General features: G+C 38.0%; 1 protein-coding gene across 1 annotated transcript; it reads left to right on the forward strand.

Annotated features, from left to right (window-relative positions):
* The first annotated feature begins 2,217 nt into the window (after positions 1-2,217).
* Positions 2,218-3,162, forward strand: LOC139716367 (carbohydrate sulfotransferase 2-like). The gene has a single exon (XM_071627912.1). It carries the CDS (start codon positions 2,218-2,220, stop codon positions 3,160-3,162), a length of 945 nt encoding a protein of 314 aa, XP_071484013.1.
* Positions 3,163-21,648: the final 18,486 nt, after the last annotated feature.

A 21,648-nucleotide genomic window follows, 5' to 3' on the forward strand; every position in this document is an offset into this window, starting at 1 on the left:
AGAAAGAAACTACAAACACATTTTAAATGTATTATGTACCATTTGCGGATAGAAAAACTCAGCTTTAGTGCTTCAAAATAGTTGTAAAATATGAGTTAGGAATAGAAACAACCAATGCAAAATTTTGAATCAGTACAATTAATGTGAAGTATTGTTACATATACAAAATGTCATCAAAAATTATAGAAAGAAAGTGCTAACACATTTCAAATGTATTATGTACCATATTTGCGGAAAGAAAAACTCAGCTTTAGTGCTTCAAAATAGTTGTAAAATATGAGTTAGGAATAGAAACAACCAATGCAAAACTTTGAATCAGTAAAATTAATGTGAAGTATTGTTACAAATACAAAATGTCAACAATAGTCATAATAAAACTGTTTCTACACTAAACCGTCTACAGTTATGGTTTAGTGATAAATATAGCGATATCTCCTTATATTTTAGGCTTTACTGCAATTTTTTTACTTGGTAGGATGATTTGTGATACACCTGACCTACATATTATGCACAAAATCTGGTATCCTGGACATTTTTTTTTCATGTTAGACGATCAATGTTATCAATAATACCACTAAAGGAAATTCAGTTGATAGCTAAAATTTAAGCATGAGCGAAACACGCTATAGTAATCAAATATGTTCACTGTGCAAAAGTAAAAAGACTACAAGGGTAATTTCAAAATTGCACCAAAATACCTTTAAAAAGTCAAGCAAATTGAAATTCATTTACTAGTTCTGGTCATCTGTTATACCAGTTATCGTCATCTCAATCCGTTACACTCGATTTTGATACTGGGAGCTATGATACGCTCAACAAGCTTGCTTTTTATAGGTTCCATCATTATAACACCTTGACCTAGAAAATAGAGTATATTATATAAATAAATAATGATATAGAAAACTTTCATCAGTTTTGGACGATGATATAACTGGAGGTTATATATGACACTGGTAGAAGCCACAACCTCCTGTTATATCATAACGTCTTTGTGCAATTGTTCTGATTCGTCTACCCTCTTTACATGTGTTGATTAGCTTTGAACGACGTGACCTCTCGGGCGATCTTCCTAGCTGTCGTTGGAGTCTATACAACTTTTCAATTATCACTGTGGAACAATTATTTCTCCTTTTCGCCAGATGCAGATTATTCAATTTTAATATAAGGAACTCTATTTCATTTTCGAATTAACGAGACCTTCGGAATAACGAATATCACCCATACATTCTGTGCGGCAAGAGCTCCTTAATCCTATATTGCTGCATTGCCCTATAAATAATTTAGATACGTTAACTATTGAATAAATACGAATTAATGAAACACATCTAGTTACCACTCGCATTTGTTCATTAGAAGAAAATAGAGGAAACACACTGAAATAAAACAATCTTAGAATATTTGAGTAAGGGGAAACTGATGCAGGAGGGTTAAAGTTTTTTTTTTTTTTTTGGCAGTTGATCTGGACAAAACTATACGTTAATTTGAGATAGGCAGTTTTGCTTGTCCAATCCGTCTCCATGGAAACGCTTGCAGTGCCATAGGATCTGGCAGACTGCAGACCAGCTATAGATCGTAAAAACGTTTCATCTTATGAATTTTGTACGTCTGGCGCCGTGGATGTAACTAGAGATAAGTCGTTTAACCATAACACGAGAGAATCCAATAGATATGTTGTGTTTTAAGAACTGCACACATGCATATACTTTGTCTCTTTTCTCCTTTCCAGTTTGAAAAGCAAACAAAGTCAAACCTATCTAATTTGTTTCTACGGTCTCATTCCACACTCTTCAAATATTCATTTTCCAGTGCACATACTAGGAATCGATATCGGCCTAATTGTTTCTAATACTGATATGCGTTATTCAAACAATTCGCCATAAGTCGTGTTGTAACAATGAATGTGACGTGTCGACAAATGAATTGATTCCATCATTACTGCAAACAGCGGGATATAGAATCTCATTTCATCTTCCAGCCACTTTTAACGCCTGTGTCTGACTCGAGAAGGAATTAAACATGGCATCCATGTTGAGGGGACTACGAAATTCGCGGGGATGGTTTCTTATATTTGTTGGACTGTTATGCCTTGTTGCCTCTTTCATATCGGTCGTGAACAAAAGCAGCTTACGGGATTTCCATGTGATTGGTGAAAAGGGGAGACACAAGCGACCACTGTGGGCAGGGACGTCGAGACACAGATGGCCCGTGATCGTCATAATGACGCAGTGGAGATTCGGATCGACGATCGTCGGAGAGATTTTCAACCAAAACCTGGACCTGTTCTATCTCTACGAGCCCCTTTGGATGGTGGATAATCTGCGTAGCACCGGCAGACTACCAGGCGGGACATTCTCCACTCCAGCGCGCGAAGAATCTCTAAAATTCCTCCGCGGGTACGCGAGGTGTCGCTTCAGCCCGCGATTCGTGGATAGCATTAATGGATGGGGTGGCAGGGAACGTAACGGAGCAATATGCCGCTCATCAGCCGAAGATTGCCTGATGCCCAGCGCAAGATGGACCCGCGAGCTCTGCTTGAAGTTTCGCGGCCGTTTGGTGACCAAGCTACTCCGAGTCGATCTAGATCTACTGAAGACATTAGTCGTCGAGGACAACATAGACTTGAGGATTATTCACCTTGTCCGTGATCCACGTGGGTCGGCTGCCTCACGCATCCACTACACAATAGAGTATGCGCGGAAAGGGGACCCTGATCAAGTTCTCAACACGGCCAGTCGACTCCAAGCCCTTGGTCTTCTAAATTTTACATTGAAGGAGAGAGACTCCATTCCCGGCATGTGTAAGTGGCTTCGGGAGAATGTGCAACACTCCTATCCGCTCCCAGACTGGCTGACAGGCCGTTACTACCTCGTCCGATACGATGACTTTGCGGATGATCCTGTTGGGGTGACGAAAAGATTGTACAAGTTTACCGGACTCCCTCTTCCGAGCAATGTGGTCGACTGGGTCACGCGGACTACTGCTTCAAATAATTCCGGGAGTGGAATTTTCGAAACGAACAAGGATTCCAGCGCGACGGCTAGGAAATGGATGTCGGATCTCAACAAACTGGAAATCGAACAAGTGGAGGAGGAATGTATGGATATGATGTCTATCCTGGGTTACAAAAGATATGATGATATCATTAAGGGTGATCAAGATTGACTAAAGTGAACTATCAACATCTTTAATTGTGTTTAATAATGTCGCTGTTGGAAACATGCCGTTATTGCACAAGATCTTTCCAACATTTTTCATTTTTAAACCCAATTTTTAAAGATGGAGAAAATAAAAACTTACGTTGCAGATTGTTCCGATTTATTTTATTAAATGCATTTATGAGAATTGTATGCCCTAAATTGTTTGTTCAGAATAAGGTTAATATAATATATATATATATATATATATATATATATGTATATATATATATATATATATACAGATATACAGTGCGAAAAAAAGAGCAGTCGTGGACGTAGCTAGGGTCAACGTGCCTGTTTATTGCCGCCGAGCTTTCGGTCCCATTAGGATGATGAAGGACCTACACTGGTACTGTAAATGGTCGAGACCCCTTCTCGCAGTATATATATATATATATATATATATATATATATTATGACCGAAGTGCATTCATGAATTCGATATCATTGTCAAAGGAAGAAGCCTGAAACATGAACGTAAGAAATGCAGGCCTCACTGTGTCCCTGAGGTTCAGCAAAGATGGATATACGATAAAAGAAATTTTAATGTTCCGATTCGGCTGCGATAGTATCAACAGCTGATCATCTGTGATGGCAATTTAAGTCATCGTATGACCGCCAGTGGAGTTTCTCATGCTCCAGCAGCAAATTCCATGGGCGAATGCAAAATCTTCGTGTACAACCATCCCTTTTCCTTCGTGTGTCCATTAGTCACATCTTCATGTAGCTCGATGATGCGTGTGTCATTCGGGTGCCATCGACCTTCTGTAGGCATCGAACCCGCTATAACTGTTCATCGGCGTTTGACCAAGTTCTCTGCTAACCTCGCACGAAGTTAAAAATTACACATTACGCCTGTGACTTCACCCCAAAGGATCCATCACACGACCAATTGCGATATTTTGATGAGCTCTTGGCTTGCTCCAGGGCATACGGAATGGCCAGGATAAACAACTTGAAATAAGGAAAGTCCAGTTGTCACTGTTAAGTATCGTGCATCGTTTTCGGTTGCCTGTGGCTTTTACTTCTCGCCAGTTTTTCAATGACGTCGTTTTCATACAGATCTTTAAGCAGCCGAATAACGTGATGATAATAAAATGACCAGCATTTTCGAGGTGCGCGCGTCCAAAATGTGTAACTGACTGAAACGAAGATGTAAATGAATCGTCTTTTCCCTTTTCTGAGTTAGTGGCAATTGCATATACGAGTTATAAACGTAGTTTGGGTCATTCTGTTGCTTTTACCACGAAGGGACATTTATTTCTCAAAATTCAAAAGTATACCGGATGTTCTCTTTTTAGATCTGTGTTGAGCATAAACGTTTAGATATGTATCAGATACGTATTTACATACAATACGTGTAGCATGGTGATAAAGAATTTATATGTGAGGTCTAAGCGATAGTGTGTTGGCTTCTAGTGACATGGACATTAGTTTCTTTCTGTTTTGGCAAAATTAAATCAGTAAATTTACAAAATCGATTGTAATCTATACGCTGTTGACAGGGAATACTTGATTTCAATTAAAAAAGACCCCCCCCCCCGAACGATGTCGAATGTAATCTAAAGAGTTGACAATCATGATCCTAGACTCGTGTAACAGGCTGATGCAATGTATTTAAGTTATAGTTTTGTCTTCACTGTGATTGTGTCTATCTCGAGTGCTATTGAGTATACTAATGGACCCTCCCAAATCATACTCTTCATCCACACACTTCTTTTTTGTTCTTCTTCTTCTTCTTCTCCTTCTTCCTCCTCTTTTTAGCCAGAGGCCCACTTTGGCTCCTGCGATCTTTTTTGAGGCCTAGTTAGATCAATCTTTTTTTAGCTTTTTTATTTCTATTTTTTGCGGTCACATGTGAGAACTTCGCGCCCAACTACTGAGAAACATCACAGCTCTATATATCAAGAAGTAAGTGTGTTATACATGTATAAATAGGCTCAATTTCATATATATATATATATATATATATATATATATATGTGTGTGTGTGTGTGTGTGTGTGTGTGTGTGTGTGTCTGTGTGTGTTTGTTTGTGTGTGTGTGTGGTGTTGTGTGTGTTGTGTGTATGTGTGTGCGCGCATATATATATATATATATATATATATATACATGTATGAATGTGTGTGTGTATAATGTGTGTGTGTGTGTGTGTGTGTGATTGAGGAATTCAAATTCAAATTTAAATCAAGGAAGGATGGAGATTGCCTGGACTATCTAGGAGTGGATAAAAAGTCCCTCCAACATATCTGTTCCATACTGAATTCTGAAATCCCTATAGACATAATAGCCTACACAGGCCACCAGATTGAGGAGAATGTCATAGGCCAATAGAAGATAAATATAAATATCATCAGTATCATTTAATTTCAATCAAAATGGGTGCGAGGGGCGAACATTGGGCAGACCTGTTTCCAATACCGATAAAGGCAAATACAAATACAAATACTGAATTCATCTGCTGAAATGATAGTATTTCATACGGCAAATATGACAAGAGCAACTATATGTTTGCATTATATGGTAAATGCAAACGGGCTTCGTTGCCAATCATCGTCACATCTGTTATCTTTTTGCTTCCATGTGTGCGCTGCATGTATATGCAACTGTTTCGGGCGTGTTTTTCATCATTTGTTATTGCAGTCGATATTATACAATCGTTTAGCACCTTGTGATTGACAAAACACGTAAAATGTGCCATGATACATTGACACAATGACTATAACAGATGTAGGTGGCGATATGACGCAGTGTTATTGAATGTTAATTCAAACTATAGAGTGTATTGCTCGAAATATCGTACTGAATTCTAAGGTGTTGCGTGTCTCACGAAATAGTGAATATTGTATACAATCATACGCGTTTTATTGAGGCAAATGATGTTCATCTTCATAATAAACTTAAATCTCTCTGATTTTATCTCTTTTTTTTAAACAAAGAGATAATTTAGTTTCCATATTAAGCCGATGGGGTCCTGCACAGCAGTGACAACACCATTTCATTTGTAAATGTTATCATTTGTTCTATTTCATTTCATTTCGTTTCATTTCACTTGTTTTTCATTTCCAACAACACTAAATATTTACATACACATAGGCTCCTAACACATTCCAGTGGGCCTGCAATGTTGTAACAAAGCAAAATGCTGTGAACCAGTTGTAAATGTGGCCTTTCTGATTATATCGAATTAGAATTTACATTTTTGGAAATGAGGGGGGGGGGGACTGCTTGAAGTTTGCAGTCTCCTCTTGGGCAATATAATACTGAACTGAAATTATAAGTCAGATGATATTCACCAAACTTTAGAATTTCGTATCTTTATCATTCTATAATTCTTATTTCCATGTGTGAACTTGCTGAAGCGGTAACAGATCTGTTGATGTGAGATTACTGTATTCTACCGTAAAAGAAACGTGAATTGGCTTTTCAGTCTACATTATAGGATGGGAATTAAAGTCACACTAGAGAAAAGCAACAACAACAACAACGAAAGAAACGATACTCTACCTCAGAGATACATGACTATAATTCTAATTCTTTTCTAATTGCATTGTGAAATCTGACCCTGGCAGCATGAATTGTACTGTCAAGAGCTATTGAGAGAATAATGCACTTTAGCGGAGTCATACAGTCGCCATAACAACATTTGGAGGTTTATCTATTCTATTTCATTTGTGTGTGTGTGTGTGTGTGTGTGTGTGTGTGTGTGTGTGTGTGTGTGTGTGTGTGTGTTCCCCCCCCCCCCTAACACGCATAGAATGAGCAGCACAAAAATGTTTGCAAATGCAATGTGCGTGATAATATCATATGCATGTCTTTATTATGCGTGACATGAAATAGGGTTCCGTGACGGTAATCGTTTTCGTACAATGGTAACCCAGGGCAACTGACCTGGGGAGGTCTCTCTGCACACGTGTACGGTGCTGCACTTTGCTACGCACTCATGTCGAAAAAAGTCGAAAGGAAATGTTTGTAGGCATAAACAGCGTCGTCGACGTTTTCCCGAAAGAAGGATATAGTTGTTGTTGTTTTTTTACTCTGCTTTCTATCACTAGTTAGGGGTTTTATTTCACAAAAATAGGTTTCGACATGTTAAATGGAAGTAAGGTCAATAGAATGACTAAAAGACAACCACTTATTGTGATGTGGATAACATACAAATATAATGTGACATCTTTTAAAACTGAATCCTTTATTGTATTTCAAGAAGGTACATTCATTTTGTTTTGTTATTTCCTAACTAGAACAAGATACATTTATTCAAAGTGCCTTTTAGGGTATTGTACGTTGTATTCTCAGCTGCCAATTTACAAGGTTATAGGCAGTCACTGATGTCAAATTCCGCTGATCAGCTGTACCTTCTGTAAACGTAGCGCATTTTTTGTATATCTTTTGCATGCTGGTAATATCTATTCTGCATTCTTTCCCACGATCAGTTTCCTATACAATGAGAAAACTTTAGCGCGCTAGGGTACCATCGATCAAGGTCCATGTTGCTCAAAGTGTTACCCCGTCTAAATAAGGTAGTGAGGATTCTTTTTGTGCCAGAATGAGTATGCTCTTGTCAATATCAGTCTACGTGTCACATTCACAATGCGAGCATTAAGTTTGTTCAGATCAATCACTGCATTTCAAACATCAGGAAGCCTGATTGACGAACTTTGATTTCAACTTTGTGAAATCACTGCATTGCACTGCGCCTGATGTGAGTAATAACTTCTGTAATATTAACCTTTGTCTGCTGATTATTAAAGCAAAGTTTCACACGCTGTCATAGACGATAAAAGCTATCTTAGAACAAAATGTTGTAATTCCGAAGAAAATAATAATGCGCTGTTACATACCAATAATTACAACCCGTTTTGTGTCAGGTTTAACGAAGTGAAAGCAAATTCCGTACTTTATGTATAATTTCGGTTTTCCTTCGACATTGATGATAAGAACTATACTTCTATTCAGGCTGTTATTTCCATCGAAATGATAACTTCTGTGCAAGATGTAGGCTGACGCTGCTCGGTTTTATATGGTCGTATTTCGGGTCTACTACACTGAGAAAAGCAAATACTCTATCAGAGCAATGAGTCGTTCATGTTATATGTGTGCTTTACATTTCGCACACAAGCCTTGAATTTATTATAACAATATACATGTGAGAAAGACTTTTAAAAAATACATTGTAATTCTCGTGCGAACACTCATGCCTCGACACATATCTGGCTACTATGTGTGTAGACCTGTGTGTTTCTCGATCGTGTCCAACCTAAAGGCCGTATATAATCTCACCTTTCGGGGCTTGTTGCGAGGAGGAATTTTCCAGCACGCAGGAGAATTTTCCGCGGGCAGACAGGAATGTTTGCGAGTTTCGCACTTGTGTCTTACTTACTAGACGCGTGCTACTTATCTTCTACTTGCGTACATTCCATGTGAACTGCGTGAGAGCTTTGAAACCGATTCGTTTTCTGTGTCACACCTTTCCGGGCAAGCCTTGCGTACGACTTGCGAAGAACAATTTTTACTACCCGGAGGTCCCCGCAGATGACCCGCACATGACAGTACCTAGCACGTATCTCATCCGTAGTCGCCCGGAGGTGCGCCCGTAAATCTTTTACCCGCAACTATGTTTAGATCCTGTCACACTTTTCCGGGCAAGTTACGCGGGCTTGATGAGTGTAGGGATTTTCCAGCATACCGGGCATTCCTGAGGGCGGACAAGGATTTGAGCGAGTCAGCGCATGTGTCTTACTTGCTGGACGCGTTCTACCTAAATTCTACTTGCGAGTATACTGTGTGACCTTTGTACCAGTCGCGTGGGGGCTGACAACTCGGTGAAGGAATTCCTCTGAAGGAATGGCTGAAATCCCACAGAATGTCATTATCTTGGTGGCATACGAGACTGCGAAGTACCTGCGTGGGTGTTGCCTGCGAGGTGCTGCCGCTAAGGGCCTCCTACTGGCGTTCTGCGTGGACCTCTCCGGGCATTCCCGCGACTCACCCGGAAAAAAAAATTTGGTCATGCTCAAAACTTGGCTGCGGTTAAATTGGACTTGCGTGCGCACCTCTGGGTAACTACAGGCGAGATACGAGCTAGGTACTGTCAGGTGCGGACCAACTACGGAGAGCTCCGGGTAGCAAATTCGTTTCCCCGCAAGTCAAGCCGCAAAACTTCCCCAGATGTGGTATGACAAGGCCTTGAGCATGCTCAAAACTTGTTCAGAGTGAGTCATGGGGATTCGCCCGCAGAGGTACACGCAGAACACCAGTATGAGACCCTTACCAGCAGCACCTCGCAAGCAACTCCAAAGCAGGTACATCTCAGTACCTGTAAGTCGCTCGTAACAGAAAACGGATCGGTTTCAAAGCTTTCACGCAGGTCACATGGAATACACGCAAGTAGAAGGTAAGTAGTACGTGTCTAATTGGTAAGAAACAGGTGCGAAACTCGCAAACATTCTTGTCTGCCCGCGGAAAATTTTCCTGCGTGCGGAAAATCCCTCATCGCAACAAGCCCGATTAGCTTGCCCGGAAAGGTGTGACACGGCCTTAGTTTTGAAGAGCGACATACAGGGACTGAGAAGTACCTGCGTTGGAGTTGCCTGCGTGGTGCTGCCGCTAAGGGTCTCCCACTGGTGTTCTGCGTTTACCTCTGCTAGCGAACACCCTCTTCAAACCAACCTTTGGCTCCAGATCGCTGAGCTTACCTGTCATTTCACCTGGCCTGCCTCGCTCGTTCAGCAATGAAATCCACACACACCCGAGAATTCCACCTCCATTCCCATTTCAACAGAGTAACTACTTCTCAAATCCGGAGGGAAAGTCGTTTGCATCCGTTGTACAACTTCCACCCTTGACAAACAGCTTGACTGGAACATGCTACTTCTGTAATGAACCAAACCATCGCTCTCATGCTGTGTGCAGGCATGGAATGTATCTACGATGTTATTGCTGTTCACAATACGGTCAAAAATCCAAATCTTGTCCGTATTAGCTCTTGGGCCAGGAAGAGAGTGCCAATGAAATCTTTCCTGAGGACCTTCCCCTAACTGAAGCTCTTTCTGACAAATCTTGCCCTGTAGATGAAACCATTCAGAATGATTATGATAAATGTCAAAGTTATTTAGATTCTGTAAGTGGTCTCAAAGTTGGTCGTTTAAATGTTAGAAGTTTGGTCGATAAAATTGATGAAATAAGATTTTTATTATATAAATTGGATTTTGATGTACTCTGTCTTTCGGAAACTTGGCTTAATAATTCTTTTAGCAACGAACAATTATGCACAGAAGAGTATTCAGTTTTCCGTAAGGATAGGAAGGAAGAGAAAAGAGGTGGTGGTGTTTGCATATTTGTAAAAAAAAATCAATTTCATGTAACTCAAGATGTGATTTAGAACACCCTACACGTGAGTCGATTTGGATTGAAGTGAGTCTAAGTAAAAATGAAAAGATGTTATTGGCAAGCTTTTATCGTCCTCCAAACTCAAAGAGTATTTTTCTTAATGATTTTATTAATTGTTTAGAGAAAGCCGTAATTGAAATGAAAGCCGTTGTAATCTTGGGCGATTTTAATGTTGATTATATATCCCCCAATTTGTCTGGAAATAATTTCAAGGAAACAGTTGAAAATGTATTCATATTAACTCAATTAATCACTAAGCCAACTAGAGTCCCCACCTCCTCTTCTAAGTGTCTTGATCTTATTTTATGCTCTATTCCTGAAAAGCACTTATTGAGTGAAGTTGGTCAAATAGCCCTCAGTGATCATTATCTTATCTATACCGTGATAGGTGTGCAAAATCCATCGAGTAAACATAAAATGGTAATCTATCGTAGTTATAAGAAATTTGATAATGATTCTTTTCTCTATGATATAAGAAAATCTGATATATTATCTGGGACTGATCCACTGGAAAAGACCAATCGTTCAGCCAAAGAACAATGGCGTATGTGGAAAGAAGCTTTTTTTTTTGGATATGTGTAATAAGCATGCCCCATTGAAACAATCTAGAGACTGAGTGAAAGACAGTTATCAATGGATGACTACAGATTTATTGAAATGATCCATAAACGAGATTATTTTTAAAGAGTTGCTATGAGATCGAAATGTAAATCTGATTTAGTAAAATATTGTGAATTAAGAAATGAGATAACAACGTGTATTAGGAAGAAAAACCAAAGTTATTTTGATGATATTTCAAAGAATCACGTAAACAACCCCAAAGTACTTTGGGAAGAACTTCATAAAGTTACTGGTATTACATAATATGTTAATACTTTGCCTAGTGAAATAACTGCAGATGAAATGAATGATTATTTCATAAATATTAGCAGAACCATAGCTAATTCATTCCAAAGAAAATTTCCGGTATGGCATAATCCACCTAGCCTGTATAAATTTTCTTTCAGTGGTGTTGAAATAGATTATGTGTGCAGACAACTTACAAATCTGAATGAATAAACTCGATGTACTTTCATTTTATACTAAGCTGTTGCGTATGTCAGCTGCGCTTATATCCGAGTCATTAATGCAGATAATTAATATTAGTTTAAAAACAGGTGATGTTTCAACTGACTGGCTACTTTCAAAAATTACACCAGTTTATAAGGGCAAAGGTGATAAATCTGACAAATCTAATTATAGACCTATTGCTGTAGGTGTCACATTGCCAAAACAATTGAGAAGGTAATAAATTCCCAATTTTTATCTTATCTTCGAAAACATAACTTCATTACGATTGATCAGCATGCATTTTTACTTAATCATTCCACAAATACTTGCCTTCATCAAGTAGCAGATGATTGGTATGAAGCATTCAATGAACATGAAATGGTAGCAGCATGTTTTCTAGACATATCAAAATGTTTCGACTGTATTGACCATGATCTTTTATTATTCAAACTGACTAAATATGGAGTTTCGGATACTGAATTGAAATGGTTCTTAAATTACCTATCGGGTCGAAAACAAGTCGTTTTTTGTAATGGTGTTTTATCGAGTATGAGAGAAATGAAAATAGGTATCCCCCAAGGGAGCACACTTTGCCACACTATATTTCTTGTATTCATTAACGATATCATAACAAGTTTGAAATCAGCTCGCTATTGTATTATTGCTGATGATGTTGTATTTTACGTTTCCCACAAAAATCTTGATCAGGTTACTGATACATTGCAAAATAGTTTAAATGAATTATGCAAGTGGTATGAAAATAACAAATTAAAAAATCAATGTTGATAAGACTAAAGTTATGCTTTTGAAATCTTCTTCGTCTGAAAAGCTTAATATATTTGTTGAAAATCATCAGATTGAACAAGTAAAAAGTATAAGATATTTGGGTATTGAAGTCGACGAGAACCTGTCGTGGAAACAGCATGTCAACAAACTTTGTAAATCTCTTTCATTTAAAATTAATTTTCTTGGTATATTACGTAAATTTCTGAATGCTCAATACATTGCTGAATATCCTTTACAAAACGATTATTCAGTCTTGTACTGATTATTGTTGCTCTGTTTGGGGAAATTGTTGTGTTGGCTATAAATCCGGACTTGTTCGATTGCAAAAGAGAGCAGCCCGTTTTGTTACAGGGAATTTTGACTTTCTTACTACTCATGGTTTAGATTTAGTGAAAGAGCTTTTCTGGCAATCTTTTGAACAAAGACGGGATTATTTCTTGGCTACTTTGATGTTCAAGTGTATTCATGGTCTTGCCCCTAATCTGGAGTGTTTTAAAAGATCTTTTAGATATGTAGGTGCGCAAGTCTGGAACAATTTATCTGAAGATTTACAAAATGCTCAGTCGTTAACCAGTTTTAACAATGTTACATAAAAAAAGATATTTTTAATCTGTTGCCCAAACAAATTAGTGTTTTTAACTGACTTTTTGGTGCATAGTCAGTTAACTGACTGTTACATTTAACTATCTCTGTTTGGTCAGAATTATATATAATTTGACCATTGTTTTGACTGATTATATTTTTTTTTGTGTGTAGTATTGTTTTGCTTCGTTGTTATTCTCTTTGTAAACATCTCAGCTACAGGAAATTATTCTTTGTGATCCTTGTTTTCAATTCATATACATATGATTATTCATTTATATCATTAATCATTGTTTGGTGATTATTTGAAAGGTTTCCCCTCTTTTTCAGTGAGTAACCTGTGCTTATTATTGTATGTTGCGAGTGTGTGTCTGCATTGTAATGGTTATGCTGTGCCGAAGTATGTTTTTCCATTCAACTTTTTGTATGTGATGTGACTGATGTGTATGTATGTGTGTGCTGGCTTTTATGTATCAATTTGTGTGTGTGTGTGTGTGTGTGTGTGTGTGTGTGTGTGTTGTGTGTACGTATGTGTGTTGTGTGTGTGTGTGTGTGTACATATGTACTCGTACGTGTGTTGTGTGTATGTATGTGTGGTAGTTTTTATCTCAACTGAAAAAGAGTTTCATCTTTCAAGTGCAAAAATTTTTGATTTATCTTTAATTGTACATTAATAAAATGAAAATTTTTATTATGTATTTAATTCCCATTTTCCTTATTTTGATGAAACTGTAGCTGATTTGGAATTTTTTCAGTATGTATCTGTATATATTGTAAATGATTTTATATAATATTATTTTGTATCTCAGGACCTTGATGAAAATCAGTACATTTGCTGATCATGTAATCCTGAATAAAGATGTTTAAATAAATAAATGAATAAATAAACAACCACGACTCACTCGGAACAAGTTTTGAGCATGCTCAAGGCCTTGTCATACCGTATCTGGGGAAGTTTTGCGGCTTGACTTGCGGGAATACAAATTTGCTACCCGGAGCTCTCCGCAGTTGGTCCGCACCTGTTAGTACCTAGCGCGTATCTTGCCTGTAGTTGCCCGGAGGTGCGCACGCAAGTCCGATTTAACCGCAGCCAAGTTTTGAGCATGACCAAAACTTTTTCCGGGTGAGTCACTGGGATGCCCGGAGAGGTCCACGCAGAACGCCAGTAGGAGGCCCCTAGCGGCAGCATCTCGCAGGCAACTCGTACGCAGGTAATTTGCAGACCCCGTATGCAGCCAAGATAATGACATTCTGTGTGACTTCTGTCATTCCTTCAGAGGAATTTCTTCACTGATTTGTCAGCCCCCACGCGACTGGTAGACAGGTCACACAGTATATCCGCAAGTCGAATTTAAGTAGAACGCGTCCAGCAAGTAAGACACATGCACTGACTCGCCCAAATCCTTGTCCGCCCTCAGAAATTGTCCGGTATGCTGGAAAATCTCTACACGCAATAAGCCCGTGTAGCTTGCCCGGAAAGGTGTGACAGGGCCTTAACATGGTTGCAGGTAAAAAGATTTGCGCGCGCACCTCCGGAAGACTGCGGGTGAAATTCGTGCTAGGTACTGTCCTGCGCGGGTCATCTGCGGGGACCTTCGGGTTGTAAAAATTGTTCTTCGTAGGTCGCACGCAAGGCTTGCCCGGAAAGGTGTGACACGGCCTTTATATAAATATCCAAGATCCTCGTGAATTTTTCTCTGCCGATAACGTCTCTGTGACTGCTTTCTGTATCATGTTCTCTGCTCCCAAAGACAGTCCGAATCACTGTAGGTATTTACGTCTTCATTATGCAACATTTACGCATCCTTTACATTATTTGCAGTTCGTTGGCTGGATTCACGTTCATATCATTCATATCGACATTAAACCGCAATACGTTATTTCATGTCCGAATTTGATGCCGTGTAAATAACTGATAAGACTTCAGTTCACATAGACTGATATATTGAATATTGTGGACACGTGGTGATGATTGTAGTTTTAGAAATAAGATATTTGAAACTTCTTTCAATCATTCATAATGTGGCCAATATTGTCATCATCATGTCCTTTTTTTTTTCTTGTCTTGTATTATCACGATCGTTTTGATATTTTGTGATATATTATAGCAATTATGATATATACACACGATGTATACATTTCTCTAAAATCACAGAGTCAGAAAACATGGCGACATTGAAAGAGAATACTATTTGTATTCTTCTGTCTATCGCGCTCATCTGGAACTATGGAAGCATGGCCTCGAATGTGGTAAGTGAACTATCAAATTCATCGTTGGTGATTGATAAGAAATATATATATATATGTATATATATATATATATATATATATATATATATATATATTATATACATACAAGTGTATATATTGTGTATAAGCTACGCTGGTTCTTCACACGGTCGAGACCCCTTGTGTGTGTCTTTCTCCCTCTCTCTATGTGTATAAAAATGTATGTTACATACAGTAATGATAGTGTCATAATAGAGGAATGCATTAAATGGCAATTGCCTTGATTTTGATTCAAATTCCTCTACTGAGACATTATCGTTACTATTTCTAGTACTGCCAATACGCAGAGCAAATGCAATGTATTAGTATATACCGGATATATGTCTCTATATACAGTTAACAACAAAATTATTCATACCCCTGAGAAATTATTAGTTTTGAGCAGATTTCTTACAAGTGAAGGATGAGTAATAGTGATTGGGTGTTAGATTTTTACTCTTATTTGTCCTCTATAAATTGACATTAATTCCAGTTTCACCTCATTTGCATAACAATACTCGAATACTCGAATCCGTATGCATAAAAACGAGCAATTGCTTGCGAGCAGAAGCTTTTGCTAGCAAGCACAAGCAGTTGCTTGCTAGCAAGCACAAGCAGTTGCTTGCTGCCCTCAAACAATTGCTTAGAGACCAGGCATTTGCTTAAAAACGTATGCATAAAACATACCTTTTGCTAGATCTTGCTAGCAGTTGCTTACAATTTTCCAAGCTCTGTAAAATGAGCTTGAGCTTTTGCTTAGCTGGGACGTTCCCTTTTAAGTATCATTTTCATATTCATGAAAGAAAAACCACACTTGTGAAGGAGTGGTATAAATCTACAAGAAATTACTCATAAGTAGAGTAAAAAACTTTTTTATTTCAACAACGGGAATGTCTAGTGGTTAGCACGCAAAATGTGATGAAAAAGAGGTAAGACGTCTGACTTCGGTGGAGAGCAAATAGACCCGCTCTACGTGCGATCTGGAAGATCCGGGCTGCTGTAAAACAGTGATGGGAATCATGTGTGTGTATTCTTGTGTGTGTGCTTCTGTGTGTGCATTTATGAGTGTCATTTCATAGCTCTTCTGCTATGTCAGGAAATGTTTTCGCACACACATGCCCTTTCAAATACATGCTGCCACACTCCTTTGTTCTTGTGTTCGCACAGGCGTGACGTCCCTTTTGTTGGAAACGCAAGCAATTGCTTGTGCGGGTCAAGCAAAAGGTATAAGCACAAGCAAAAGTTTATGCATATGGCTTTAAGCAATTGCTTGAGCTAGACCTTCTGCTAGACGAGCTTGTGCTTTTGCTTGAAGCAATTGCTTGTTTTATGCATTCGGCCCAATGATTAGTCTTGAAAGTAGCCTACAACATGTATACGAATACAATATGTGAAGCTTGAAGATGGACTATATAGCTTACGTAAAATTAGATGGCGCCAATGTAATTTTCTCAAACCTTCCTAGCGGAGTTCTTTGATATGTTTTTCTGAATTCATTTCACAGAAATGGGATTGTGAGTTTGACTCTCAAATGACGTACGACGAGAGTTCTGATTGCCCGAACGGTGCCACAGGTCTCATGCTCTGCGAGCCGGGCCAGAAGAAAGTCAGTTCATGTATCAATGCGAGTGAACATACAACTATGTGAGAAAACCTAAACTTTCACTTGACTCTACATGCCCAGTGCAACCCCCAAAGCCCAATATTCGCATATACAAATGTAGTAAGCGGGCTCTTGCCGGGGCAGAGCCTGCACTTTCGAGGAACTTAAGCTGACGTACATGATAACCAAACAACAACAAAAAGGAAACCCCACAATCAGTAGGCCCTGTATACTTCTTAGATTTTTAATTACGTTTTCGTTTTCTCTGATACAATCATCGAACAGTGACCATGGTACCAATAACATGTTTGGAAGTTCCAAATTATCTCGACACCGTTGATTAACATGACTTTCACAAGTGGTTGCGTATTCTTTTTTTAATTTCCTGAAACAGAGTAAAAAGGAATATTGCTGTGGAATCGGGACAGTTTAAAGGTTTTTGTTATGACTCCATTCCATCGTTTCCACTGTGGAGAAAAAAAAAACAAACTTTTTTTAAAATGATAATGATATAAATTTACAAAGCGCAAAATCTATATACATATATTCTGCATTGCAAAAGTTTCTGATGTACTTGATGATAATGAACAGTTCACAAACGAAAAAAAAAAGAAAGTGTCTTGAGTTAGAGATTTCCTGACTTCTAATGATAAGACGTCATTCCACAGTTTGGGATCTGCGCAGGCAATAATAATGCTTCGTCTCCCATTGTTTCTCTTTCTCTTTCTTTCTTTCTTTCTTTCTTTCTAATTTTTTCCTTTTGGGCTTTTTATTTTGCTTGCTGGGATTTGTAAGAGAAGAGTGTCCTTAGAATTCATGTTTAAACTTAATGATAGTTTTCTCCCTGATGTATACTCTGATTATTTACCCTCAATAGTTCAATTCATGATTATAATACTAGAAATGCTCAGAGTATTCATCCCCCATTAAATCGCACATCTTGTACGCAGTCATCAATGTTTTACAAAGGTACTATTTTATGGAATAATTTGAATATAGTTTTCAGGATCAGTAAGACCGTAAGACAATTTAAAAGATTATATAAACAACATCTTTTTGATGTAATTAAGTTACAAGTTGACGAATAGTTAAATATGGAGTTTTTCTTCTTTTCTTCTCTACTTTCATATCTACACGTATCCGTTTTTTTCTTGATTCAAGTTGTAAATCTTATCGTATTTTGCATTCATGTTTGTTTCAATTCTGTTACAAACCAATGATTATAAATGATTTATACATATATTTACATCACAATATTTCTTAAGGGATCATTTTCAATAAGCCTACTTTGTGCTTCTCATGATTCCGCCACTATCATATTTGACACCATGTATTTTTGTTTGTTTGTTTGTCTGTCTGTTTGTTTTTAGTGCATAAGTTTGTAAACCAATTATGAAAGTGGAAATAAATGAAATGAAATGAAATAAATGAAATGAATTATGAGCGTCTTTATGAGTGTGTTTACATTATCTCCTTTTTTCTTCTCACCTTGTTTCATTTTCCCACCTGTAGATGTGAAGATTGTCCTCTAAAATTCTTCCTGGCTAATTTCAATAATTGCACAAATTGTCACGAATGCTCGGAATGTGATGGAACGCATGTCATGACTACTTGCACTATTGCGTCAGACACAGTCTGTGAAACAACGACAACTTCGACGACTTCACGAGAATCAACCACAACACCCTCAAGAGTGTCAGTGTCCACCCGGGACAGCCAAACAGACGAAAGTGACGTTGCCATCACAACTTGTGAGAACTGTAAGACAACACAGAGCAGTAACAAGACGACAATTGTAACTGGGTCTGGAAATCGTGCTCCTGAAAACGGTACAATGAGTTTACTCGGTTACATTATAGATTTCGGTGATTGGAAGGGAAAATGCGCTATAGATGAATGGCCATTGATGAATACCAGTTATTTAACACAGGCTCGACATTTTTAGTAATGGAAATAGATGTCGGAACACCATGTTGTTTAAGAAAAGACGTTGTTTTGGTGGCCACCAAAATTTTGAAAGTGGGCAGGCTCCCTGCATTGCTTTTATGTGTTTTCCCGGTCTATAGAACAAAGAGAACTATATCACAAAGTGCTTGATGACCGCGTGCATTTCAGATATGTTTCCAGATCTCCGCGAGTCCTCACGAACAAACGGACAAACGGACAGCCAAATTCAGTCAAACCATTTTATTTCTCACCTAAATTTCACGGCCTATGAAGTTGAAGTATATAGAGATATGCCTATGATGCTAAACTTTATGCACTTAGGGAGTCCCAAAGTGTAAATAATGCACGATTGACTAACATTAAGCAACACTGGAATTGTTTTTTTTTTAATCCTCACATCTATAGATTTCAAATACACATAGCGGAAGAGGGCGCCCTAAAATATATAGTAATAGGTTTTCCGGACAATTTCATGCCTTTGTCATTCCAATTCATAAATGCACATTCAAATTCACGCATCGCACGCAGGCAAAGATATTCGGGCATTCAAATTTAGAATCCGAGCAATCAATCTCATTTAAGGAAGCTCCATTTCGTTTCCTTCAAATTAAATTCACGCATGAGCGTTCCATTTCCGAATGCGGGCATTACACACACGTTATTTCCTACCCGTGCATTCAAATTCACGCGGTAGTCCCAATGAGCTTGTTTGGGGCGTTCAATTTCATTTTCAAATGACCAGTTTCATTCTTCGTGCAATCAATTTGTTAACAAAGTAAATAGAACAGCTTTTTGAAGAATGGGGTAATGGGTGATTCTGGGGCAAACAGTATCAGTATATTGGGCGAAAGTTTCTTACAAAACAAGCAAAGAGGTTTATACGCAACCAAGGCTTATGTGCATTAAATTATAACATGTTCAGTGTTGTTGTATTATTCTGTTGTATTCGTGGTTTGTTATTCATTTCAAGACATTTTGAATTATAAGGCCCATTCAGCAGTGCATCCAAACAACACAATGACAATTTAAACATACTCCTTGGTGACACTGCATGCACTAAAAAAGGACAATGCCCCAACACTAACCACATAATGCATCAATTTAAAGACAAACTAAAACAAAAATACAGATCTCACATAGTCCCGCAAGTGTAAACCAATAAGATATCACAAAACAAGCAAGACGTTTGTTTATGTTATCAGTTTCAATGAAGTAGAAATCGCTTTTCTCAAAGATGCCAGTCAACCTCTCTTTAGTTTATGATCGTTTGTATATACTTGAGTATAGTGCTTGATGTGGCCGTATATACGACTGCCATTTTAACATCGTGATGTTCAATTTTAGAATGACATGGTTGGCGTATAGGGCAAAATGAATTGTCATCATGAAGATCAATCTATTCAAAGGTGGTGGAAAAGACACGCAAGCGTGGCCCCAAGCTAAATGAATGCAAAAACTATTTTGAATTGAATGCACTTATTTGGAACAAGCATGGTTGCCTTCTCATAATAACCGACAATTTCTTGCTGCCAAGCGCCTGCTTGAAATGAACTTGAAAACTCATTGCTCAGTCAGTCAGTGAAATACATGCTCCTATCTTAGATTTGAATGACTAAAATCAACATCAATATTGATTGCTCCGATTTTGAATTTGAATGACCTGATTTTGAATGTGATTGCTGATTCAGTGCTGCGAGCCTGGAATGCGTGAAATTGAATGCTCGAAATAGGAACTTGAATGGCAAAATTATGAAATTGACCAGGAAAACCTATACTTCATCAAAGAAAAAAAACAACTTTGCCGTGCATGTAAACTAGTAAACGGCACTGCACTTTATCTAACTCTAGAGGGCATATGCATCTGCTCTACTGACTTACAGTCTATACCTTCCGTTTTATTGTTTTTGTTTTTGTTTTGTTTTTCACATTGACAGGTTTGTCGCACGGTAATAAGAAAACGATAATAGTGATTTGTGTCGTAATCCCGGGACTGGTCGTAGTCGTGGTGGTGGTATCATGTTTTCTACGGAGGGTCAACTGCCCACTGCGGAACAATAACGTAAGAATTCGAATAAAATAATTTTACGTATTATAGGTTTCCCGTACAATTTCATCAGATTTGCATTCGATTTAACAGGTGCTATCATTCAAATTCGAGCGAATTTAAACGATCTTCGAAATCAACATTCAAAAGTGCTATCTAGCTCATTAAATTTGATTTCATCAGCATTCTTTTTTATGATTTTTTTTCACATGCACGTGTAAAAAGCGGGTTCAAATTAAAATTGGGCGAGACATGCATTAAAATTCGTATCAGCACTGCCGTGAGGAACAATAAGAAATTCAAACAGCAAACATTTACAGCATATGGGCAGTATTTTTCCATTACTGCGTAATAATATGTTCTTTGTTGCATTTCGTCTGTTTGAACAAACAATGCAAACTTAATGCACTCTGAAATAGGGCCTTTGACTTATCCTGAACTTCATCGTTCTTCGACAAACAGTCATCTGAAATAACTTTCATACTCATATACATGCATACATATTATGATGATATCCACTTATATTCGACTTTGGCGGCTATATTTAGTGTGAAACTTTTCATTAATATGATGTGATGAAATTGGGTGGAAAAAACCTATATCAATATGAGAGTATTCAATCTATCTTATCAATCGTTCACTCTCCACATTATGTCACTTCATACAGTTTGTCGCGCGTCTACACCTGCAGTGGTCGGGTAACTACCAAAGTGAAAGAAAAAAAATCCCAACCACTTGATTATAACAAAATCAATTACGATCTGACACAGACCACTTAAC

The sequence above is a fragment of the Diadema antillarum genome, unplaced genomic scaffold (assembly GCF_040938485.1).
Source record: "Diadema antillarum isolate AM-2024a unplaced genomic scaffold, OU_Dant_1.0 scf00000064, whole genome shotgun sequence".
In the NCBI taxonomy this organism is placed as follows: Eukaryota; Metazoa; Echinodermata; class Echinoidea; order Diadematoida; family Diadematidae; genus Diadema; species Diadema antillarum.

Excerpts from the sequence above, each read along its gene's own strand:
- LOC139716367 (XM_071627912.1), top strand. The coding sequence starts at position 2,218 with ATGACGCAGTGGAGATTCGGATCGACGATCGTCGGAGAGATTTTCAAC.